We start from the raw sequence: 26,213 nt of genomic DNA on the forward strand, positions 1-26,213 counted from the left end.
TAGCACTATTGGAATATACAAAGTAGACGATATAATGCTGCAACTCATACTGGGCAATTAATCAGACCTTACTCAAGAGGATAATGATCCTTTTTAAAAGGATCTGCTGGGCAGTCAGTACGCCACGTATATCATCACAGCCTTGTGTACTTCCCTTTTCATCAGTCACTTTTAGGAAAGGTTGATGAAAAATAAAAGCTAGATGCATCAAAGGAAATAAGGCTGCTCGTATGTATCTTACCGAAAGCAGAGGGCAAACAAATACATTGGAGATCATACGTAAATTAAGGGAGGAGAGGGGAGCCCTCCCGCTGGCCGGCCCGAGAGGAGGAGAGGGGAGCCCTCCCGCTGGCCGGCCCGAGAGGAGGAGAGGGGAGCCCTCCCGCTGGCCGGCCCGAGAGGAGGAGAGGGGAGCCCTCCCGCGGGTGTAATTATAGTGGGTGCCAAGTTAGCAGTCCCACCAGGTTTCTAAGCCTAAGAAGATCCAAAAGGTCTGTTTATTGTTAATGAGATGACTAATACTATTAAAGACCCATGATAGTTGTGGGCATTGTTGGAGATTTTGCATTGGGACTCAAACTTTGTCACATCACCGAGTCGTGTCATGAGGTCTGTGTGTGCACAACCTTCCTGTAACCGGACGTTAGATAGATGACTAGATTCTAGATAAAGGCAGAGAAACTTTAAAAATACATCACATTTCTTATTTTGAATGACTCCTGGAGTTAAAGCTAGCGTTAGGCTACCATCAGATGCCACACACATTTTTCACCAGCAATTTTGTTTAACATTTTACCTTTTGGCCTTGCAAAGTGTGCGTTGCAAGACAAATGCATAACAGAGGGCATGCTGTGGATTTTAGAAAATTTGCTTTGTGAGTGAGGTTGTGAAATCTCATTCACTTGCCATGTAAGTTACATTTAAGGCTAGTTTCACTGACCTGCGTTGGTCTGCGCATGGCCGCAGCTAAGCTCCGCCCATGGCCGCGCCTCCTCCCATCCGCTCCGCCTATGGTAGCATGACGCTACCTGCGACCTGCGTACCCCATCTTTAGCATTGGGTACGCAGGCCGCGCGCAGGTATGAGTTTGCCGACGCATGCGTCCTTTTGACGGTGCGCCAAGCGCACCAAAATGCAACACGGTGCGTTTGGCACAGGTCGGCGCACCATCAAAAGGACGCATGCACCGGCAAACGCATACCTGCGCACGGCCTGCGTATCCAATGCGAAAGATTGGGTACGCAAGTCGCATGCAGCGTCATGCGCCCATAGGCGGAGCGGCCGGAAGGTGGCGCGGCCAGGGGCGGAGCTTAGCGGCGGCCGTGTGCAGACCAACACAGATCAGTGAAACGCTAGTGTGAAACTAGCCTTAGCTGCAGAATAGGCACATCAAATTTGCAGCAAATATACTGTGTTCATATGTAGCCTCATAGGCCAGAGCTGCATTCCCAATTCTGCTACTATAAATTGTAAGCGGAGAGCACGCAACACGCAGACACAACGCAGAATGAATATTGGCAGGACAAGCTGTGCAGAGCCAGCAAGAAAAGCAGAGATTTCAGTAGAGAAGTCTTCAGAAGGAGCTAAAACAACCTGAAGTTTTGAGCTTGCATTTTTCTTCTTCAAATTCTGTATAAAAATAGTTAAAGATGGTCAACAACATGTGACACAACCAAAAACACGCAAAGTGGTTTTCAGCACTCACATTATGTGGTGTAGTGGGTTTTCCAGTCGCTCTTGATCCTCGAAGACTTCTGGGTCTCAGCAGGTACAAGGTAAAACCGATGACAAGCCATGCCATGACGATCATTGCAATACTTATACCTCCATCACTAGAAGAAGTATGGGGTCCTGGTACTGGTGAGAAGATAAAACAACTGGATAATAAATATATGGATTAGAGCTTTCTTGAAATACATTTTTACAATTGAAATGTAAAAATAAATCATTAATATTTAAATTAAAACAGTGAAATATGTAAAAAATAAAAAAGCTAGATGTGGGAAGCAAACAGGCTAAATAGGGTCCATTACCATTTAAAGTCTGTGGTCTCACAGACCCTTGCTCAAAAGCTGAATGTGGGGACCCCCGCCACCTCACTTTTTTCCCCATCAACACAGAATTTCTTCATAGGATATTAGATAGAAGGGGAGGAGAATCACATACAACTTGATAGAAAAAAAAAAAAGTTATATATATTCTCAATAAGTATATTCTCAATATATATACACTGCTCAAAAAATAAAGGGAACACTAAAAGTTGCATCAGCCTGTCATTTTTTTCACTTTGATTTTGAGTATCATTCCAAATCCAGACCCCATGGGATTTTAAAAATGATCAATGTAAATCAAAATTAAATTTAACTATTCTCAACACATTCCACTATGTAATGAATAAAGATTTGCAACTGGAATATTTCACTCAGTGATATCTAGGATGTGGTATTTTAGTGTTCTCTTTATTTTTTTGAGATTATATATATATATATATATATATATATACACACATATATACACACTGTTGTGGCCAAAAGTATTGACACCCCTGCAATTCTGTCAGATAATACTCAGTTTCTTCCTGAAAATGATTGCAAACACAAATTTTTTGTTATTATTATCATCTTCATTTGTCTTAAATGAAAAAACACAAAAAGAATTGTCATAAAGCCAAATTGGATATAATTCCACACCAAACATAAAAAAGAGGGTGGACAAAAGTATTGGCACTGTTCGAAAAATCATGTGATGCTTCTCTATTTCATGTAATTAACAGCACCTGTAACTTACCTGTGGCACCTAACAGGTGTTGGCAATAACTAAATCACACTTGCAGCCAGTTGACATGGATTTAAGTTGACTCAACCTCTGTCCGGTGTCCTTGTGTGTACCATATTGAGAATGGAGAAAAGAAAGAAGACCAAAGAACTGTCTGAGGACTTGAGAAACCAAATTGTGAGGAAGCATGAGCAATCTCAAGGCTACAAGTCCATCTCCAAAGACCTGAATGTTCCTGTGTCTACCGTGCGCAGTGTCATCAAGAAGTTTAAAGCCCATGGCACTGTGGCTAACCTCCCTAGATGTGGACGGGAAAGAAAAATTGTCAAGAGATTTCAACGCAAGATTGTGCGGATGTTGGATAAAGAACCTCGACTAACATCCAAACAAGTTCAAGCTGCCCTGCAGTCCAAGGGTACAACAGTGTCAACCCGTACTATCCGTCGGCATCTGAATGAAAAGAGACTGTATGGTAGGAGACCGAGGAAGACCCCACTTCTTACCCCGAGACATAAAAAAGCCAGGCTGGAGTTTGCCAAAACTTAGGCTAGTTTCACACTAGCGTTTATGAGCGCAGCGACGGCCTGCAGTATGAGTTTGCCGGCGCATGCGCCTTTTTGACGGTGCGCCGACGCAACCAAACTGCAGCAGGTTGCGTTTGGCGCAGGTCGGCGCACCGTCAAAAGGACGCATGCGCCGCCAAACGCATACTGCGCACGGCCTGCGCCCCCTGTGATAAAGATTGGGGACGCAGGGCGCATGCAGTGTCATGCGCCGGTGGGCGGAGCTACCGGCGGAGGCGCGGCAGGGGGCGGGGCTTAGCGGCGGCCGTGCGCAGGCCGTCGCTGCGCTCATAAACGCTAGTGTGAAACTAGCCTTACCTGAAAAAGCCTAAAACGTTTTGGAAGAATGTTCTCTGTTCAGATGAGACAAAAGTAGAGCTTTTTGGGCAAAGGCATCAACAGAGTTTACAGGAGAAAAAAAAGAGGCATTCAAAGAAAAAAAACCACGGTCCCTACAGTGAAACATGGCGGAGGTTCCCTGATGTTTTGGTGTTGCTTTGCTGCCTCTGGCACTGGACTGTTTGACCGTGTGCATGGCATTATGAAGTCTGAAGACTACCAACAAATTTTGCAGCATAATGTAGGGCCCAGTGTGAGAAAGCTGGGTCTCCCTCAGAGGTCATGTGTCTTCCAGCAGGACAATGACCCAAAACACACTACAAAAAGCACTAGAAAATGGTTTGAGAGAAAGCACTGGAGACTTCTAAGGTGGCCAGCAATGAGTCCAGACCTGAAACCCATAGAACACCTGTGGAGAGATCTAAAAATGGCAGTTTGGAGAAGGCACCCTTCAAATATCAGGGACCTGGAGCAGTTTGCCAAAGAAGAATGGTCTAAAATTCCAGCAGAGCATTGTAAGAAACTCATTGATGGTTACCGGAAGCGGTTGGTCGCAGTTATTTTGGCTAAAGGTTGTGCAACCAATTATTAGGCTGAGGGTGCCAATACTTTTGTCTGGCCCATTTTTGGAGTTTTGTGTGAAATGATCAATGTATTGCTTTTTGCTTCATTCTCTTTTATGTTTTTTCATTTAAGACAAATTAAATGAAGATAATAGTGCCAAAGAATTTGTGTTTGCAATCATTTTCAGGAAGAAACTGTATTCTGTATTATCTGACAGAATTGCAGGGGTGTCAATACTTTTGGCCACAACTGTATATACAGGGTGGGCCATTTATATGGATACACCTAAATAAAATGGGAATGGTTGGTGATATCAACTTCCTGTTTGTGGCACACTAGTATATGGGAGGGGGGAAACTTCAAGATGGGTGGGGACCATGGCGGCCATTTTGGATCCAACTTTTATTTTTTTTCAATGGGAAAAGGGTCATAGGACACATCAAACTTATTGAGAATTTCACAAGAAAAACAATGGTGTGCTTGGTTTTAACTCAACTTTATTCTTTCATGAGTTATTTACAAGTTTATGACCACTTATAAAATGTGTTCAAAGTGCTGCGCATTGTGTTGGATTATCAATGCAACCCTCTTCTCCCACAGGAAAGAAAAAATCCAACCAGCTCACCTGTTACAGCTTGTGGTGTGTGGGAGCACGGTGTCACGTTGTCCAGCGTGAGTTCAATCGAGAAAAAAGGAATATACAAACAAAACAGAATTGGAGCAAAAAAAAGCCATCAAAAGTAAAAAGCACCTAACGCAAAACGCGCGTCAGGGGGTCTGCAGGGAGGCACACACACCAACGACCATGGGTAAGCGGCATTTATATTATTACATATGGCCATGCTATCCTGGTTATTGTTATATATTGGCATACTATCTACTGGCCCACTTTGTTGTATTTATGCATTGTTTAGGACTTGCCCTTTTATCCTTCTATGTATGAGATGTGTATATCCATGATTTTTGGTTGCAGTGTTTTTCTGTGCACTCCTGTATTAGCCGCAGTATTTCTTGCCTCTTTCCCTCTATAAGGCCTTATTGTTGGCATGTAAATTTTTATATTTATGTGGATTAATAAAGATCGAATTTGCTTTTTACTTTTGATGGCTTTTTTCTTGCTCCAATTCTGTTTTGTTTGTATATATCACTAGTGGGAGCTTCTCCATCTTTCTATCTTTTTGACTGGCGCTATGCCCCAGTCTTTGGGTTGAAGCAACAGATTCACTATTTACTATAGACACCTGGTGCTTATTTTGACTTTTTGTTCTCACAAGAAAAAAGGAAGAAGAAATTCCCAGCTTCCAAAAGATCCGTAGTTATTGTATAAAAAATTGACAGAGTTCACATAGATGTCAGAGCGACGCGTTTTGAACACTGAATCTTTGTTCTTTTCAAAAAGCTAAAACTTTTGGAAGCTGGAAATTTCTTCTTCCTTTTTTCTTGATTGAACTCTTCTCCCACTCTTGACACAATTTTTGATATTTATTGTGCAGTTTCCCTTTTTTGAGAGAGTGTGTATATATATATATATATATATATATATATATATATATATATATATATATATATATATATATATATATATATATACACATACATACACATACATACATACATACACACACACACTGCTGGCAAAAAAAACCTTTACAAGTTCAATGAAACCACAAAAACTTAATATTCAAGTGGATTCAAGTGTTTTATTGTGGATATTTTATTACAATTAGTACTTTGTCTTGTCACCCTTACATTTTATCACCATCTGGAGTCGTTTAGGCATGGATTCAGCAAGGCTGGCTAAGTATGTGGAGTCCATGTTGACCCACAGTGTCTACAGCACATCCTTTAGATTGTTGATGTTGCTGGGTCGTGTCTCTTGAACCTTGTTTTTCATTAAATTCCAGGCATTTTCTATGGGGTTAAGGTCAGGGGAATTACCTGGCCACTCTAAAATGTTAATGTTATGGTCACTGAGAAACTTTCTCATGGCCTTGACTTTGTGGACAGGGGCTCCATCATGCATAAAGTAATCACACCGATGTATGACCCAAAAAGTAAGCTCGTGTTCTTCCAAAACAGTAATATAATTGCTTGCTTTCATAGTTACATTCTTGGGAAGGAAGTACAAACCTGCCCTGCCCATGCTTCCACTGAATGCACCCCACACCATCACACTGTCAGGGTGTTTAACAGTCTTAGGCTAGTTTCACACTAGCGCTTTTGAGCGCAGCGACGGCCTGCGCACGGCCGCCGCTAAGTCCCGCCCCCGCCGGTAGCTCCACCTACCGGCGCATGACGCTGCATGCGTCCCCTATCTTTATCACTGGGGGCGCAGGCCGTGCGCAATATGCGTTTGGCGGCGCATGCGCCTTTTTGACGGTGCGCCGAGCGCAACCAAACTGCAGCAGGTTGCGTTTGGCGCAGGTCGGCGCACCGTCAAAAGGACGCATGCGCCGCCAAACGCACACTGCGCACGGCCTGCGCCCCCAGTGATAAAGATAGGGGATGCATGCAGCGTCATGCGCCGGTAGGCGGAGCTACCGGCAGAGGCGTGACAGGGGGTGGGGCTTAGCGGCGGCCGTGCGCAAGCTGTCGCTGAGCTCAAAAGCGCTAGTGTGAAACTAGCCTTCACTGTATATTTTGGGTCATACCGTGACACGGTACTCGGACGACGCACAACCTTTGATCCTCCCCTGACCAGCCTGAAAGTGCTCTCATCACTAAACATCACTTTCTTCCACTCTTCAGATGTCCAATCTTGATATTTCTTACAAAAGGCAAGCCTTTTCTTCTTCATTGCTGCTGTGAGCAGGGGCTTCTTTGCGGCACGGCAACTTGGTAGACCCAGGTCCTTCTGCAGGCGGTGATGAATTGTCCTAGTTGGGATGTTCTGGAGGAGCACAGGGTACTTGTTTTTTAGTTCAACAGCAGTTATAGAAGGATGTGACATCACTTCACGCCTCAGAAGCTTATCAGTCCTTGGTGAAGTCTTCTTAGGTGCGCCAGAGCCTGACTGCCTCCTGGGATGGTACCACAGAGGAAATGATGCCGCCGACCGCTTCAGTTGATAAATTGCTTCTCTTGTCACTCCCAGATCTCTAGCTACAGCAATCACCGAATCCCCCTTCTCGAGCAGAGCCAAGGCACGGGATTTCTCTTCCATTTTAAGCTTCTTTCGACCAATTATGGGAGATAATAAAAAACTGAGGGAGATAATAAAAGACTGCCTAATAGCAAAACTGGCTGAGCTGCACATAACAACCAGAGTGCAGCTTTCGCTTTACCAGAGAAGTGAAAACTGAGCGTTGATTGGTTGATATTTGCAACAAAGCCAGCTTTAATATTAGACAGTTTTTTATTATCTCCCCCATTGTGTACACTTTTAAAAAATGAAATTATGATGTGGATTTTATATGTAAAGTTTTTTTTGCTGCGCAAGTGTAAAGATTTTTTTTGCCGGCACTGTGTATGTATGTATATATATATATATATATATATATATATATATATATATATATATATATATATATATATATATATATATATATATATATATATATATACATACATATACACATACACATTTTTTTTTTCCTTCCTTTTTGGATTACAATGTATGCATTTTTTTAATCAAGTATGTTGGCGGTACATAAAAGATTATAGTAAACATATAAACATCTGCTATGACCCTGAATGTAGTGCAGCGCTATGAGTACTTAGACTGCCATTTATCTGAACGCCCCCTGCAATACTGCATCTTCCCTGTGTCAGCTACTTGATGTCTAATGCACGGCTGCCAATGTATTTTCCCAGGAACATTCAGCAATTTGGTCTGGGTGCAGGCAGCAATCGCCTGATTATCAGGTCTCTCTGAAAGGTGCTGTCACTTATACCACCCCTTTAAATGCTGCCCTACAACAAGGGCCAATAACCCTTTCCTTAATAGTAATAGGTTGTGAACGTCTGTCAAAATCAAAGTAACATTCGTCATATACTGTCAGACTTGTACGACAATGTTTTTTTTTTTTTTTACAGCATTTCATTTAACCATTTGAGGACCGCTGGATGACCAACGATAAGACTGGTCCGCATATAACTTATCAATGTAGGCTGTAAAATTTAGCTGCAGCTATGGAAGGCTAGAGCTGGAGCTTAGGACGTCACGAAGCCCATATGGGCTATAGCGGTATAAGAGACTCAACTCTAGAGACCCCATACACATTAGATAAAACCCGCAGATTTCGGCAGACCATCTAATGTGTAGGGGGTCTCCGGTCTCTAAATGTCAGCAGCCAATCCTTTTGTTCAGAGCGTAGACGAGCCGCTAACAGTGGATTGTGGCAGCGATGCGTAAACAATGCCGGAGCCCTATCTGAGTGTTCCTGCCTGTAGGGGAGTCGGGAGAGAAACCTATCGGCCAAATGATTGTTCGGGCGACAGCCATCTAATGTCCATCACCAACTAAACGTAAAGATGAAAATATTGGTGAATTTGGGAGAATGAGGGACAGAGACAATTGTGATTTTAAGTATAAAGCTGCACAATGGATTCCTGTTTTCGATACGGTCATAACATTTGGCACGAGGAGAACACTATAGTTGGATGGGTAGCTGCAATCTCTTTTATACTTAGAATTTTTTGTCTTCCAAAAAAAAAAAAAAAAAAAACTTCCATTTTTTGGTCGAAATTTTCCTTTATTGTGGCAAAAAAAAACCACAGTAAAAACAATAAAAAAATTCCCATAAAAAAGACTACATTGCTGCTAAAGCTGCCTGTATGGAAAGTCATGCATCTGAACATTAAACAAAGAAAACTTTACAGGTTGTGAAGTGGTTAAGAGATTATATGGAGCACATTAAAACATGATATTTTCAGGCAGGTCGGGGCAGTCTTATTTTTATAGATTGTATTTCCACTGTATTTTCTACTAGAAACAAAAAAAAGAATGCCGGCGTTTCTTCTCCACATATCTGTACCGGGACATCGAAAATGTGCACATTCCTTATAAAGGGGATGCAGTGTCCCTGTAGGGTAAATGGAGCCAGAAAATGGACATTTCTAGAGACTCATCTATTGGCTGGACTATTACCGTAGCTTTCATTCTCTAGTCGCAAGTGATGATGCAGATTTAATTGCGTCCATGTAATGATGAGCTGCGTCTTCGTCACTCGCCAGTATTTGTATCACTCATGTAAGCAGTCAGAGCCCGTGAAGGAGCCGATCATGAAGGAAACCCGGTAAAGAAGTATCATACTCAGAGATTGTGTCAATCGCTCGGTACCACCCTCCTCTATCGACGCAAGAACCTTCCATTTACAGTCACCTCCCGGGTATGTCCGTGCTGTCACTAAGCTCCCACCACGAGAATTCAGAACAGGAGTGGAAACCAGTCCATCTTGTTTGCCATTCATTCTGGTGGAAACTGAAAATTCCTGAGCACCTTTATACTTCATACCAGAGTGTGACTAACACCGTCCTCACTCTCCAGAGACGACACACGGATGGGCAACACCTGCCCTCCTTATACAGCACAAAACGAAGGCCCAGTACTGAACTATGAGGGTCACCAACCCCTTTACCAGGCTTAACAGTACACCGCCATTCAGTTGTGGCCAAAAGTTTGAAGGCTGATAAATTTTTGTTTTTTTTGTTTGAGTGTTTTTACATCTTTTAGTCGGTTGTTTCTTTGGCTACAATTATCAGCATTTCCTACATTTTTACACTTTTGACAAATAGACCAAGTTTATGAAAAAAACTGAAATGTCCTTCATTTACCAAAACTTCTGTCCTTGCCCTGGCGGCTAGATATCGGCTTCTGGGCCAAATCCTGAGTGAGGACAGCCTGTTCTTGTTTATTCAGCGCTTGGAATTGATCACAATTTTTGTATTTTGTCTGTCCACCTGTTTAAGGATTGGACTCTGCAAAAATTGAAACTTGTACTACGCAGTGACCATTAAGCTTCTCTACCCACCATCTAATGGACGAGTCTGGGTTTGGTAAATGACAGGAGAACGTTACTTGCCAGACCATTGTGCCAACTGTTCTGGATTGATTTTCCTCACTTATATATAGCGCCAATTCCACAGCGCTTTACAGACATCATCACTGAGATTGTGAGCCTGCGCCGTCAAATGAATGGGCAAAAATTCTCACAGACCCCTCCAAAATCTTATAGGAAGTCCTCCCAGAAGAAGAGTGGCCGCTAGTATAGCTGCAAATGGACATCATCCTTATGGATATAGTTTTTGATGCCATTTGAAGTTGGCTGGAATCCATCTTTCCTCGTGAATAAATCATACCTGAAGTGACGTATGGTTCACTAGATTTTGCACAAAAGCAAAAAAAAAAAAAAATATATATATATACAGTGGGGCAAAAAAGTATTTAGTCAGTCAGCAATAGTGCAAGTTCCACCACTTAAAAAGATGAGAGGCGTCTGTAATTTACATCATAGGTAGACCTCAACTATGGGAGACAAACTGAGAAAAAAAAAATCCAGAAAATCACATTGTCTGTTTTTTTTTCATTTTATTTGCATATTATGGTGGAAAATAAGTATTTGGTCAGAAACAAGCAATCAAGATTTCTGGCTCTCACAGACCTGTAACTTCTTCAAGAGTCTCCTCTTTCCTCCACTCATTACCTGTAGTAATGGCACCTGTTTAAACTTGTTATCAGTATAAAAAGACACCTGTGCACACCCTCAAACAGTCTGACTCCAAACTCCACTATGGTGAAGACCAAAGAGCTGTCAAAGGACACCAGAAACAAAATTGTAGCCCTGCACCAGGCTGGGAAGACTGAATCTGCAATAGCCAACCAGCTTGGAGTGAAGAAATCAACTGTGGGAGCAATAATTAGAAAATGGAAGACATACAAGACCACTGATAATCTCCCTCGATCTGGTGCTCCACGCAAAATCCCACCCCGTGGGGTCAGAATGATCACAAGAACGGTGAGCAAAAATCCCAGAACCACGCGTGGGGACCTAGTGAATGAACTGCAGAGAGCTGGGACCAATGTAACAAGGCCTACCATAAGTAACACACTACGCCACCATGGACTCAGATCCTGCAGTGCCAGACGTGTCCCACTGCTTAAGCCTGTACATGTCCGGGCCCGTCTGAAGTTTGCTAGAGAGCATTTGGATGATCCAGAGGAGTTTTGGGAGAATGTCCTATGGTGTGATGAAATAAAACTGGAACTGTTTGGTAGAAACACAACTTGTCGTGTTTGGAGGAAAAAGAATACTGAGTTGCATCCATCAAACACCATACCTACTGTAAAGCATGGTGGTGGAAACATCATGCTTTGGGGCTGTTTCTCTGCAAAGGGGCCAGGACGACTGATCCGGGTACATGAAAGAATGAATGGGGCCATGTATCGTGAGATTTTGAGTGCAAACCTCCTTCCATCAGCAAGGGCATTGAAGATGAAACGTGGCTGGTTCTTTCAACATGACAATGATCCAAAGCACACCGCCAGGGCAACGAAGGAGTGGCTTCGTAAGAAGCATTTCAAGGTCCTGGAGTGGCCTAGCCAGTCTCCAGATCTCAACCCTATAGAAAACCTTTGGAGGGAGTTGAAAGTCCGTGTTGCCAAGCGAAAAGCCAAAAACATCACTGCTCTAGAGGAGATCTGCATGGAGGAATGGGCCCTCATACCAACAACAGTGTGTGGCAACCTTGTGAAGACTTACAGAAAACGTTTGACCTCTGTCATTGCGAACAAAGGATATATCACAAAGTATTGAGATGAAATTTTGTTTCTGACCAAATACTTATTTTCCACCATAATATGCAAATAAAATGAAAAAAAAAACAGACAATGTGATTTTCTGGATTTTTTTTTCTCAGTTTGTCTCCCATAGTTGAGGTCTACCTATGATGTAAATTACAGACGCCTCTCATCTTTTTAAGTGGTGGAACTTGCACTATTGCTGACTGACTAAATACTTTTTTGCCCCACTGTATCTATACATCTAGAATATCTATACATCTAGAATATCTATACATCTAGAATATCTATACATCGGTTTACCCCTTAGTGCTCCTTTGCTTATACATATAGGAATTGAATCATAAGCCATCCTCTTTTATAATTTTGTTCCCCCATTCACTCTCATTCCGAAAAGAGAGGACATTTTTATTTCCAACAGAATATTCTAAACTTGTCAGCATGTGAAGTGTTAGAAGTCCTCGCTGTTTCCACCCGCGTCGTTTGGGCACCCTGATCCAGAATATGAGCCTCTAGAGCAGTGGTCCCCAACCTTTTTTGCACCAGGGACCGGTTTCAAGCAAGACCATTCTTCCATGGCCCGGCAGGGTGGGGATGGAGGTGTGGCAGGGGTGGGGCTATGGACGCAGTTGTAGTGTAGCAGTGCATACTTATAATTAAATAACATTTATAATGTGACTCAACTCACCATAGGTTTTGAATGAGTGCTCCATCACCCCCATCCTTGCCTGCTCCATCACCCCATCATTGCCTTCACCCCATCACTCCCTTCTCCCCATCATTGCCTTCACCCCATCACCGCCGTCTCTCCATCACTCCCATCATTGCCTTCTCCCCATCACTGCCTTCACCCCATCACTCCCATTATTGCCTTCTCCCCATCACTCCCATCAATGCCTTCTCTCCATCACCCCCATCATGGCCTTCTCCCATCACCCCAGGCATCATGGCCTTCTCTCCCCATCACGGTCTTCTCCTCATGTCCCCATCTCCTCCAGGGCCAGGCTAACCCACACACACAGACAGACAGACATATACACACATTATATATACACACACACACACACACACACACACACACACACAGACATATACACACACACACCACCTCTCTCCTCTCACCTGTCCGCAGCATTGCCCGCGCTTTCTCGCTCTGACACAGCAGCGGCCGCGCTCCTCTGTCAGTCAGAGACAGGAAGCGCGGGCGGCGGGCAGGAAGCTGGACGGGTCCTTGCAGCTCCGCTCCTGCTATTCCCTCTTGCAGGTAGCGGAGCTGCTTTGATCGCTCCCTGGTCGCCGCTACACATGAGGGCAATCTAAGAATTGCTGCGCGCTGCCCCAGCCCCCGCTATGCCACTGACCGCCCCTGGCTCCCCTTGTGTCCGCGGACCGGCAAGGGCACTGCAGCGGCCCGGTGCTGGGCCGCGGACCGGCGGTTGGGGACCCCTGCTCTAGAGGACAGCGGGGTTTTAATTGCTGCTCCGCTTATGGGCAGTTCGTCAGTTGATGAGATGTTGTCACATAGGATTGAATCACTCTTTTAATGAGTCCAAGACAGCACCCACTGGAGGTATCGGATCCGCACCATCTGGAACAGGAAACCCTACAGAAAGATAAAAGGGGGCGGTCCGCCTCTCCTCCTCAGTTTTGTATTTCAGAGTACCAGGAGGACCGCCAAGGGTTAGGCAATGTATTTGCATCTCTTAAACTTTACTTTTTCATCTTTAGTAGATACACCTTTACTATTGATATGTTAGGGAGGGAAGTGAGCGGGTCCTGTCGTGGACTCATTAAAAGAGCATTACCGGTAAGTAATCCGGCTTTTTACCCTTCGCCACGACAGCACCCACTGGAGAAATTCCAGAGACCATCACCTGGGTGGGACCACCGTGCCAAGGACAGTCCTGCCAAAGCTTAGGTCAGAAGTTGATGAAAGGTCGAGTCTATAGTGATTATAGAAGGTAGAAGGGGTTGACCAAATTGCCTTACATATGGTTTCAATTGGAAAGTCTCCCCTCTCGGCCCAGGAGGTTGCCACTGCTCTGGTGGAATGTGCTCTGATGCTCTCCAGAGGATCTTAATTTTTCGCGGAGTAGGCTAAGCGAATCGCATCCCTGATCCACCGGGAAATGGTGCTCTTCGTGACTCCGTACCCTTTTTTACAGCCCTGAAAAGATATGAACAGAGCCCTACACTGCCTCCAGCTCCTGGACCTCTCAATATATTTTAGGACAGTTTCTTCTAATATCCAAGGTGTGGAATTTCTGCTCCTCCGGAGTGGAGGGGTTCCCAAAAAAGATCGGGAGAAGTATCTCTTGGGATCTATGGAACTTTGTTGATACCTTTGGGTAGGTATGAGGGGTCTGGTTTTAATATTAACCTATCCTGGTATATCTGAAAAAAGGGTGGGTCTATGGATAGCGCTTGGATATCACTCACTCACCTAGCAGACGTTAGTGCTACTAAGAGGGCAGTCTTGAGTGACAAGCATTTCAGGGATATCGTGTCTATCGGCTCGAAGGGTTCTTCCATCAGGGCATCTAAGACCAGATTTAAGTCCCATGCAGGGATTGAAGGTATGTGAACCGGAGCTATCCGTTCGCAAGCTGTAATAATTCGTGAGATCCACTTATTTCCTGCTATATTATGGCCGTACAGTGCCCCTAATGCGGACACTTTGACTTTCAGTGTGTTTACTGGCAGGCCCAAGTCCTTCCCTTTCTGTAGAAATTCCAAGATAGGAACTATAGGAACTTCTGTAGTATGGGGCGCTGTATGGAACTGCAGGAATTTTTTCCATATCCTTGAATAAATCTGTATAAAACCCTCTTGATCTTAGTAGCTGCCTTTCAAATTCCACGCCGTCAAGTGTAAGCTGTCCACTTGGGGGTGGAAAAAAGGGCCTTGGGAGAGTAGGTTGGGAATTGAAGGGAGGACCCAAGGATCTGTTACCGACATGATTCGTAGCCATAAGAACCACGGTCTCTTGGGCCAGAATGGTGCTATCAAAATTACTCTCGCCCTGTCCTCTCTGATTTTCCGAATGACCTGTGGTAGGAGAATTATCGAAGGAAAGGCATATGCCAGGTTGAATTTCCATGAAGCCTGGAGGGCATCCAGTATGTCTGGATGATCTGACGGAGACAGGGAAGCAAACACCTGTATCTGTCTGTTCTCTTACGTGGCAAAAAGGTCCACCTGAGGTCACCCCCATAGAGCTACTATGTCCTTGAAGACTCGGCGATTGAGGCACCACTCCCCTTGCCGAAGTGTGTGTCAGCTTAAGAAATCTGCCTCTTAGTTGTTCTCCCCCCTGATATGAAGGGCCGAGATGGACATCAAATAATTTTTGGCTAAGTTTAAGGTTTTTGCCGCAGAAGACATCAGAGTCTCTGATCGAGTACCTCCCTGTCTGTTTATGTAGGCCACTGTAGTGGTGTTGTCCGACAAGATCCTGACATGCTTCTGTTGGAGCTGTGGAAGAAAATGGTGTAGAGCATAATACACCGCCGTTAATTCCTTTAAATTAGACGAGTAGCCCCTTTCCTCTCTATTCCACCTTCCATGACAAAAGCTATTCCCCATATGGGCTCCCAAGCCGTGGGGGCTAGCGTCGGTGGTTAGGATACGGGATGGTACTATAACCCATGGAACTCCTGAGGACAGATGGTCATCATTTCGCCACCATTCTAGAGAAGCCAAGACTTCCTGTGACAAGGTTATCTTGCTCTCGAGGTGACCGCCATGTCGCCTATCCTCTTGGAGGATTTGATGCTGCAGTGTGCGGGTATGATACTGGGCCCACCGGACTGCAAGAATTGAGCGACCCCAATAGCGACATTGCCTCTCTCAGAGACATGCGTGGTCTTCTTATGGCTGCCTTCACCTTCTCTTTTGTGAGTGTAACTTTACCTGAGGGAGTAGACATCTCTGGGTTGTGGAGTCTAACTGGAACCCTAAGAACATCTGAATGGAATGTGGGACTAGTCTGGACTTCTGGAAGTTGATGATCCAGCCTAGATCCTGCAAAGCACATTGGGTGACCGAGTTCCCGATGATTAGGAAGTCATCCAGGTACGATTAGAGTGTCTTTCTGACGGAGATAGGCCATCACCTCTGCCATCACTTTGGTGAAGATTCTCGGTGCCGTAGATAGGCCGAAAGCATGGCCGTATACTGGAAATGACGGATCTTGCCTTCGAATACCACCGCGACTCTTAGGTACCTTTGGTATCTATCATGAATAGGAATATGATAGTAAGCATCCTTCAAGTCAATCCCCGCCATTACAAAATCCGGAAATAGAAGCTTTATTGTAGACCTGATTGATTCCATTTTAAACTTATAATTTTTTATAAACGTATTAAGCTTCCTTAAATTTATATTTGTGCTAAACGTACCATCTGGTTTGGAAATTAAAAATAAAGGAGAGTAGAACCCTCTACCTTCCTGTCCCTCTGGGACCTCTACTAAAACCCCCTTGGATAGTAGGCTCAGAATTTCTACTTCAAGGGCCTCTTGTTGAACTATAGAGTTAAGGCGGGTTATGATAAAGAAATCATAAGGGATTTGAAGGAATTCTATTTTCATTCCCTCTTTAATGATGCTTAGAATCCATGGACTCGAAGTTATTTGTTCCCATTTTGAAGAAAAAAATGTTAATCTACCCCCTACTGGGGGGACTGATTGTTCAGTATTTATTTTCCTTTCGGAATGTTGAACCCCTAAACATGCTACCCTTCTGCTTTTCTTCCTTTGCGGGCCATCTATTTGATCTATCCGCTTGTCTCCTTCTTCCAAATGGTCGCCTTTTAAAGGTTCTCCTGTAGAAAGGGATAGAAGAATCAGGGAAGGCCTTCTTCCTTTCTTTGGCTTTGGCGAGTATATCATCTAGGACTTTCCCAAAGAGGAACTCACCCTCGCACAGGGTTGCGCAAATCTTAGATTTCGATTGCGCGTCTCCCTTCCAGCGCTTCATCCATAGTGCCCTCCTGGCGTTGTTTACAAGACCAGCCGATCTCGCTGCCAGCCGCAGAGTGTCTGCCGATGCATCCGTCATGAAGGCTGCCTCCCCTCTAATTAATGGAATAGCGGCCCGCAGTTTTTCCCTAGACACCTTCTGCTCAATTTGTTGATCCAATTGGTCCAACCATACGAGCATAGATCTGGCGGTGCATGTGCTGGCTTAAAAATGCCTGTGGTAGACTCCCAAGACCTTTTTAATGATGACTCCGCTTTACAGTCTAGCGGGTCCGCCAATAAGCCTGCGTCCTCTACCGGAATAGTAGAATGCTTTGAGGTGGAGGCTACAACAGAATCAACCTTTGGCACCTTGGTCCATTTTAATAGCTCGTCATCGCTAAATGGATACTTCCTTTTTGAGGCCGATGGGAGAAAACTTCTTTGATCGTGTTTTTCCCACTCTCTTTATTAGGGCCTTAACTGCCAGTATTACCGGAAACACTCTCCTTTTCTTTTCCGCAAACATTATTTCTTGTGCGGTTTGGACACCCTTTGTCTCCTCACACCCCATAGTGTTCCTCACGGACTTGACTAAGTTATCCACACTATCTAGGGGAAAACATGAACGTCCCTCAATGTCTGATGATGATGATGACGTGAGTGAGGAAGCAGAGCTCCCCCTGCTCTTTGCTCTGATTCTGAGCTGAGGGTCACTTGTCTTTTGCTCCTAGTTTCTGAGGGAGTACTGGCACGGGTAATAGCCTGTATTTCCTCCCTAATTATGGCCCGGATGTCCTTTGACGATACTGCCGACCCTTGTCTGGTCTCTCTGGTGCATTGTTTACAGAGCTTTTTGGGGTAGGAGTCAGGGAGAGGCTCCACGCATAAAGCGCATTCCTTGTGTTTGGATTTTTGTTTTTTCTTCGCCAGGAAGAGGGGAGACATGGCGAAGGGAGGAGGGGGAGGGGGTGCGGGGGAGAGAGGAGTGGTCAGCTTAATAGGCAGAGTATATATATTGCACACTCACCCAGTGAAGCATTTTCTTACCGGATCGGATGGCTGAGATCCTGTCCTAGGCCTTGACTCTCTCACCTCGCTCCTGCGGGCGGTGTCTGTCCTGGTAGTGCGGTCCCTGGAGGAGCTGCCCCCCCAGAGTCTCCTGCTGGAGCGTGCACATCCGCTGGGGACAACATGGCTTCCTGCCGCTGAACTGCGGCGCCTGTTTAAATAGATCTCCTCTCTTTTTCTACTACCGCGCCGCCGCTTTTGTATGCGGCCCGCGCCTCTCCTCACGCTGCCGCCACCGCTGCTTCACTTTTTTTTTTTTCTTCGCGCCACTGGTGCACTCACCATCCGCAGCGGCGACTCCCACTTGGTGCCCCCTGGCACGCTCCTAGGCGAGACCGGGCAGCCCCTCCCGGACCCGGTCATCACCTCCAGCTGTCAGATGAGGGGGGAGCCGTCTAACGGAGTCTCCCCCGACGCTGCTTCCGGACCGCAGCCCCTGCCGTTCTCAAGGACACTGCGCAGGCGGCATGCATCTGGCCCAGGTATGTTCTTTCTGAAGGATCGTCCTGAGGTTCCCTGGGAACAGGAAACCAAAACTGAGGAGAGGCGGACCACCCCCTTTTATCTTTCTGGAGGGTTTCCTGTTCCTGATGGGGCGGATCCGATACCTCCAGTGGGTGCTGTCATGGCGAAGGGTAAAACGTTGCTTTATCTCATTTTACTGGGGAAAAAATAGCGTTGCTTTCTGTGCAGATTTGGGGCAAAAAATGAGAGAATCTGCAACGAAGGCCAAACAATCCAGACGTGAATTGGAATTTCACCTAGAAAAACCTGATGCTGAATAGAACGGTAAATATACTCACGTTCCTGTAAGCATTCAATGTCCGTGCAGTAAGACTGAGACTGCCGCAGCTGCAGAAAAGGGGGAAACGCGGGTAAATGCGGGACATGGGAGAGGATACACAAGTTACTGTATGAAGGAGAAACACTGTCATAATTCATCTCCCTGATCCTCCACCTCTGATGTCACATCATAGAGCGTGCTCCAATATGGAGGCTTCCTATGTTCCTTATTATACATTAAGTTTACATAAGGCCACGGTCACACGTTCAGCATTTGGTCGGCATTTTACCTCAGTATTTGTAAGCCAAAATCAGGAGAGGAAAAGTATAGTATAGAGACACGTCACCACTTCTGGATTTATCACCCTCTCCTGGTTTTGGATGATAAATACTGAGGTAAAAAACTGGCCAAATGCTGAATATGGCATAAGGGGCTGGTTTTCTGTTTGAGTCACCCATCTTAGCCAGCCGTTGCAAAAAAGCCACCCTCCAAAAAAACCAACCAACTTGGTGGTTTAGGTGATTAAGCAGTGAATTGCCAGCGACTATTGGGATGCTTAATATAGAGCTTGTCAATGAATTCTAGATTATGGGCTTCATAAAGCAGAAAAGACTCCGCAGAAACTGCAGGTAATTAGGAAAATCAGAGCACACAAGGGCATGACTTCTGATCAAAAATATATATCACAAACTAGTATTAAATCAGGTGCTGTTAAAAGGGCTAATCATCGCCAAGATCCTATGCCAATTTGTAGCAGGTGCAATAATATGAATATTAGCAAATTACTCCAGTTAGAAATGTAGTACAGTTCTTCTGATTTGCTGTTACTTACCCCTTGTGCAGGGCAGTGGCTTAAAGGGAACCCGTCACCCCCCCAGGGCGTCTTTCATTTAAAGAGCCACCTTCAGTAGCACTAAGGCTGCATTCTGTGAAGGTGGGTCTTCTTTTTCTGACCCCTAGTAACGCTGAAATATCAACTTTTATAAATAGCTCCTCATACCTGTAATGTGTCCCATAGGTATGGTGTGTCCCCCCGTATCTGCCGCCTACCATCCGTCCATCATGCCTCTGTCCGGTGTCTCGGCGCCGCCCACCATCTGTCCATCATGATGCCCCTGTGTGTCGCTGCATCCTCCGGATTTGAATGCCGGCGCCTGCGCTGTGACAAGAGTTCTCGGGGATGCGCAGTGCGCGCTGCCCAAGAACAGACATCAGGCTATTGCGCCTGCGTGTTGTGGAGGCCCCAGATCCTGCCCCGCAGTGTGTTATGATGCATTAACACTGCGGGGCTGGGGCCTCCACAACATGCAGGTGCAATAGCCTGATGTCGGTTCTCGGGCAGCGCGCATCCCCGAGAACTCTTGTCACAGCGCAGGCTCCGACATTCAAATCAGGAGGCAGCACTGACGCACAGGGGCATCATGATGGACAGATGGTGGGCGGCGCCGAGACACCGGACAGGCATCATGGACGGATGGTAGGTGGTTAATACAGGGGGATACACCATACCTATGGGACACATTACAAGTATGAGGAGCTATTTATAAGGCTGAGTTCACACGTGGCGTTTTTTTCGCGTTTCCGCGGCAGTTTTAACCGCGCGATTTTGCCGCGAAAACGCAAAAAATAAGCATCCCATGCATTCCTATGGGATTCTGCAATGCTGTGCTAATGCTGCGGTTTTTACCGCGGCGGAATCGCTTCGCGGTAAAAACCGCAGCATGCTCATTATTTTGCGGAATCGCGGCGATCCCGCACCCATAGGAATGCATTGTTCCGCTTATTTCCCGCATGTGGCTGTGCACACCATGCGGAAAGTAAGCAGAACAATTGCGGATGGTACCCATGGTCCGGAGGAGAGGAGACTGTCCTCCGGGCTTTGGGTACCATATCCCTGTAAAAAAAAGAATTTAAAATAAAAAATATTGTTATTCTTACCCTCCGACGTCCCGCGCAGGCTTCCCGCTTCTCTTCACGCTCCCGTTCCCAGTAGTCCTTTGCGAAAATGCCCGCGATGGCGTCCGATCTCGCGGGATCGCGAAGTCTCGCGGTAATTCGCGCGACGTCATCGCGAATTACCGCGAGACGTCGCGTTCCCGCGAGAACTGACGTCATCGCGGGCATTTTCGCAAAGGACTACTGGGAACGCCTGCGCGGGACGTCGGAAGGTAAGAACAACACCATTTTTTAATTTTTTTTTTTTTTACATTCTATCTTTTACTATTGATGCTGCATAGGCGGCCTCAATAGTAAAAAGTTGGTCACACTTGTCAAACACTACGTTTGACGAGTGTGACCAATCTGTCAATCAGTTCTCCAAGCGATGCTACAGATCGCTTGGAGAACGCTAGCATTTTGCAAGCTAAATACGCTTGCAAAATGCTAGTTTTTCCGCGGGAAAATCGCGGGAATTTAAAATGCGATTTTCCCGCGGACTGGAATTCCGGAATTCTCGCAGTAATTTCCGCGAGAGTTCCGGTACGTGTGCACTTAGCCTAAAAGTCAATATTTCTGCGTTACTAGAGGTCAGAAACAGAAGAGCCACCTTCACAGAATGCAGCCTGAGGATGGGTTCACACGTAGCGGAACTCTCGCGGAAATTACCGCTAGAAATCCAGAATTCCATTCCGCAGGAAAATCGCATTTTAAATTCCCGCGATTTTCCAGCGGAAAATCTAGCATTTTGCAAGAGTAATTAGCTTGCAGAATTCCTAGCGTTTTCCAAGCGATCTGTAGCATCGCTTGGAGAACTGATTGACAGGTTGGTCACACTCATCAAATATAGTGTTTGACGAGTGTGACCAACTTTTTACTATTGAGGCTGCCTATGCGGCATCAATAGTGAAAGATAGAATGCAAAAAAAAAAATAAAAAAAAAAAAAAAAAAAATATAGTTATTCTCACCTTCCGATGTCCCGCGCAGCCTTCCCGCCTCTCTCCACGCTCCCGGTCCCAGTAATCCTTTGCGACAATTATCGCGATGACGTCCGTTCTCGCGGGATTGCGACGCCTCGCGGTCATTTGCGATGACGTCGCGTGAATGACCGCAAGACTTTGCGATCCCGCAAGAACGGACGTTATCGCTCGCAAAGGCTTACTGGGACCGGGAGCGTGGAGAGAGGCGGGAAGGCTGCACGGGACGCCGGAAGGTGAGAATAACAATATTTTTTATTTTAAATTCTATTTTTTACAGGGATATGGTACCCAAAGCCCGGAAGACAGTGGGTACCATCAGCAAATGTTCTGCTTACTTTTCGCATGGTGTGCACAGCCACATGCGGAAAGTAAGCAGAACAATGCATTCCTATGGGTGTGGGATCGCCGTGATTCCGCGAAATTAATGAGCATGCTGCGTTTTTTTTTACTGCAAAGCGATTCCGCCGCGGTAAAAACCGCAGCATTAGCACAGCATTGCGGAATCCCATAGGAATGCATGGGATGCTTATTTTTCGTGGCAAAATTGCGCGGTTAAAACCGCCACGGAAACGCGAAAAAACCGCCACGTGTGAACTCAGCCTGAGTGCTACTGAAGGTGGCTCTTTTACTGAAAAACACCCTGGGGGGGGGTGACAGGTTCCCTTTAAGTATTCACGATTATGACCACTCATATAGTGACAGTTTTTAGTGGTTGTAATGGATATCTGGGCTACTGCAATGCCTGCACATAGGAGTAAGTGACATAGCAAATCAGGAGAACTGTACTACATTTCTAATTGGGCATATTTCTTAATATGACTACACCCACTACATATTGGGATAGGGTCATAGGGATGGGAATACCCCTTTAAGCCGAGTTATTTAAAGAATCAGGTGTTATACTTACAAGATTTATCAGTCTTCGCATTGCATAGTCATGGGAGCAAATGCACTCACAGGGATCAAAATTGCCGTCTGCCATTTTCACGGCAAATGCGTCTACAGCAACCTGTGAAAAGTAAAGATGTAAGGTCTTTATTGTAAGAATGAGATATCAAACTGAACAGAAATTCTACACAATGTGGAATCAGCATCATGCAAAAAGCAGCTGTACCCGCATAGATTGAGGGTGGACTTACACACTGCTCAGTTTTACCCTAATTTTCTCAAAACTGGAGGTTTTTTTTTCCTTCTGTAAAACTGTGATATAAGCCTAGTACACACAGGAAGGGTATGTACACACACTAACAAATCGAGATGACGCCGTTTGCGGATTAGATATATTTTTTATATTCTTATGTGTAACAGATACATTTAACAAATACGTTATGTCGCTGACTGCGAATATTAGAGACATTCAAAAATAAAAATACAATGTGCTACACATTTTTTAAGCATGAGAGCCAGTTACATCTTTAAAGGGAATGTGTCATCAGAAAATGACCTATTGTTTAACCCCTTCATGACTGGAGCTTTTTTCAGTTTTGCTTTAGTTTTTTGCTCCCCTTCTTTCCAGAGCCATAACTTTTTTTTTACGTCAATATGGCCAAATGAGGGCTTATTTTTTGTGGGACAAGTTATACTTTTGAACGACATCATTAGGGGTGCGCATGGGGATTCTATAGGGGTGACATGCTGCACATGGGGATTCTATAGGGGTGACATGCTGCACATGGGGAGGCTATGGGGAGGCTGTGTGGGGCTCATGCCGCATATGGCGGGAGGCTGTGTGGGGCTCATGCCGCATATGGCGGGAGGCTGTGTGGGGCTCATGCCGCATATGGCGGGAGGCTGTGTGGGGCTCATGCCGCATATGGCGGGAGGCTGTGTGGGGCTCATGCCGCATATGGCGGGAGGCTGTGTGGGGCTCATGCCGCATATGGAGGGAGGCTGTGTGGGGCTCATGCCGCATATGGCGGGAGGCTGTGTGGGGCTCATGCCGCATATGGAGGGAGGCTGTGTGGGGCTCATGCCGCATATGGAGGGAGGCTGTGTGGGGCTCATGCCGCATATGGAGGGAGGCTGTGTGGGGCTCATGCCGCATATGGAGGGAGGCTGTGTGGGGCTCATGCCGCATATGGAGGGAGGCTGTGTGGGGCTCATGCCGCATATGGAGGGAGGCTGTGTGGGGCTCATGCCGCATATGGAGGGAGGCTGTGTGGGGCTCATGCCGCATATGGAGGGAGGCTGTGTGGGGCTCATGCCGCATATGGAGGGAGGCTGTGTGGGGCTCATGCCGCATATGGAGGGAGGCTGTGTGGGGCGTTTAAAGATATATAGGGGGATGTCAGCATACTTACGAAGGGTGCACCTTACGAAGACTGGAAAGCAGGTATTTGGAAGTCGCCTTGCTACACTTGTAAGGAGAGCTTTAAACTAGAACAACATGGGAAGGGAAGCAAAAGACCAGAAAAAGCCATACACCTGACAAATGCTATTGAGAACTCTGCTATTAGAAGTGGAAAGGAAGAACAAAGACGAAAGAATCTAATTAATAAAAATATTGGAGAAAGAGAAACCAATCACAAACTAAAATGTTTCTATACTAATGCACAAAGCATGGGCAACAAACAAGGAGAATTGGAACTACTAACACAGGAAAAGAAATATGATGTCATTGGAATCACTGAAACTTGGTGGGACAATACACATGATTGGAATACAAGACTAGAAGGATACAACTTATTTGCAAGAAACAGACTTGATAAACGAGGAGGGGGTGTCGCATTGTATGTTAGAAATGCGTATATCTGCACAGAGATTGAAGCTTCAGAGACTGGGAGTTCTGTGGAAACTGTTTGGGTAAGAATACAAGGACAGAACAATGGAAAGGACACCATTGTAGGCATTTACTACAGGCCACCTGTGCAAGCTGAAGATATGGATGAACTCTTTATGCATCAAATGGCCAAGTTCTCCAAAAAATATGACATAGTTGTCATGGGAGATTTCAACTATCCAGACATTTGTTGGGAATCTCTCTCAGGCAAAACTAACAGGTCAAGGAAATTCTTATCCTCTCTTGCTGACAACTTTATCTTCCAAAAGGTAAAGGAGAAAACAAGGGGAACTGCTACCTTGGATCTAATCCTTATAAACAGGGAGGAAATGGTGGAGGAGGTAAAAGTGGCTGGGACCCTAGGAGGTAGCGACCATGCTATTTTAGAATTTTGGATAACTAGAGGCGGAAGACCTGTGAAGACTCAGACGTCAAGGTTAGATTTCAGAAAGGCAGATTTTAAGGGATTCAGAAAGAGAATTGGAGGGATCCAATGGCTGGATATCCTTAAAGACAAAAATGTCCAGGAAGGATGGGAAATCTTGAAAAATGAAATTCTCAAAGCACAGTTGTTAACAATTCCGAAAAGAGGGAAGAATAGGAAGCATTTAAGGAAACCAGGATGGATGAACACAGAACTTAAGCACATGCTAAAAAGGAAGAAAAAAATGTTTATAAAATGGAAAGAGGGAGGCATATCTAAAGAAGAATATAATGCTGTCTGCAGAACCTGCAGGGCACAAATCAGATTAGCTAAAGCTGAAAATGAATTGAGGCTTGCAAGAGATGTCAAAAGCAATAATAAAGGATTTTGGGGATATGTCAAAAGTAAAAGAAAAGTCAAAGATGCTATAGGATTTTTACAGGATGAAAATGATGAAATTGTAAGACAGGATGTTGAGAAGGCTGAACTTTTAAATTCCTATTTTGCATCTGTTTTCTCTCAGAAAGGAAATGTAACATCAACTGTTATTCACTGTCCTATTAAGGGAATAGAAGAATCCAGGATATCTATAAACAGAAAGATAGTGAGGAAACACTTAGCTAACCTAAATGAATTCAAGTCTCCAGGTCCAGATGAATTACACCCCAGAGTACTGAAGGAGATAGCAGAAGAAATTTTTGAACCCCTCTCCATAATCTTTGAAAATTCTTGGAGAACAGGAGAAGTGCCAGAAGACTGGAGAAGAGCAAATGTTGTTCCTATCTTCAAAAAGGGGAAGAAGGTGGACCCAGGCAACTATAGGCCGGTGAGTCTGACTTCTATACCAGGAAAGATCTTTGAACAAATTATTAAACAACATGTATGTCAATACCTGGATAAGAATGAAGTGATTAAACAGAGTCAGCATGGGTTTGTAACTAATAAGTCATGTCAGACTAATTTAATTTCCTTCTATGACGGTATTACTGATTGGGTGGATCAAGGAAATGCTGTAGATATAGTATATCTTGACTTCAGCAAAGCATTTGACAAAGTCTCTCATACAATCCTTATTGAAAAAATGACTAAGTATGGAATGGACAAGGCAACTGTTAGGTGGATTCATAACTGGCTTAGTGATCGGACCCAAAGAGTGGTCGTAAATGGCTGCACATCCAGTTGGAAGAATGTCTCAATTGGGGTACCACAGGGCTCTGTCCTGGGCCCTGTATTGTTCAACATCTTTATCAACGATTTAGATGAAGGAATTGAGGGTAAACTGATTAAATTTGCTGATGACA

General features: G+C 45.1%; 1 protein-coding gene across 2 annotated transcripts in view; it reads right to left on the reverse strand.

Annotated features, from left to right (window-relative positions):
* SMIM14 (small integral membrane protein 14) overlaps positions 1 to 26,213 on the reverse strand; it is a 54,114-nt gene that overhangs the window by 8,097 nt on the left and 19,804 nt on the right. Inside the window, exons 2-5 of one of the 2 annotated variants that reach the window (XM_073561092.1) lie at positions 22,617 to 22,718; positions 18,813 to 18,861; positions 1,706 to 1,857; positions 1,112 to 1,629 (exon numbers count right to left, since the gene is read on the reverse strand). In XM_073561092.1, the coding sequence (XP_073417193.1) occupies positions 1,390 to 1,629; positions 1,706 to 1,857; positions 18,813 to 18,861; positions 22,617 to 22,691 (516 nt within the window). In that variant the 5' untranslated portion in view covers positions 22,692 to 22,718 and the 3' untranslated portion in view covers positions 1,112 to 1,389. Of the gene's footprint in view, positions 1 to 1,111; positions 1,630 to 1,705; positions 1,858 to 18,812; positions 18,862 to 22,616; positions 22,719 to 26,213 lie in introns of those variants that run through there. The other variant, XM_073561093.1, reaches the window with a different exon arrangement.

This window comes from Dendrobates tinctorius, unplaced genomic scaffold (genome assembly GCF_039654945.1).
Source record: "Dendrobates tinctorius isolate UK_male_01 unplaced genomic scaffold, ASM3965494v1 ptg000314l, whole genome shotgun sequence".
Lineage (NCBI taxonomy): Eukaryota > Metazoa > Chordata > Amphibia > Anura > Dendrobatidae > Dendrobates > Dendrobates tinctorius.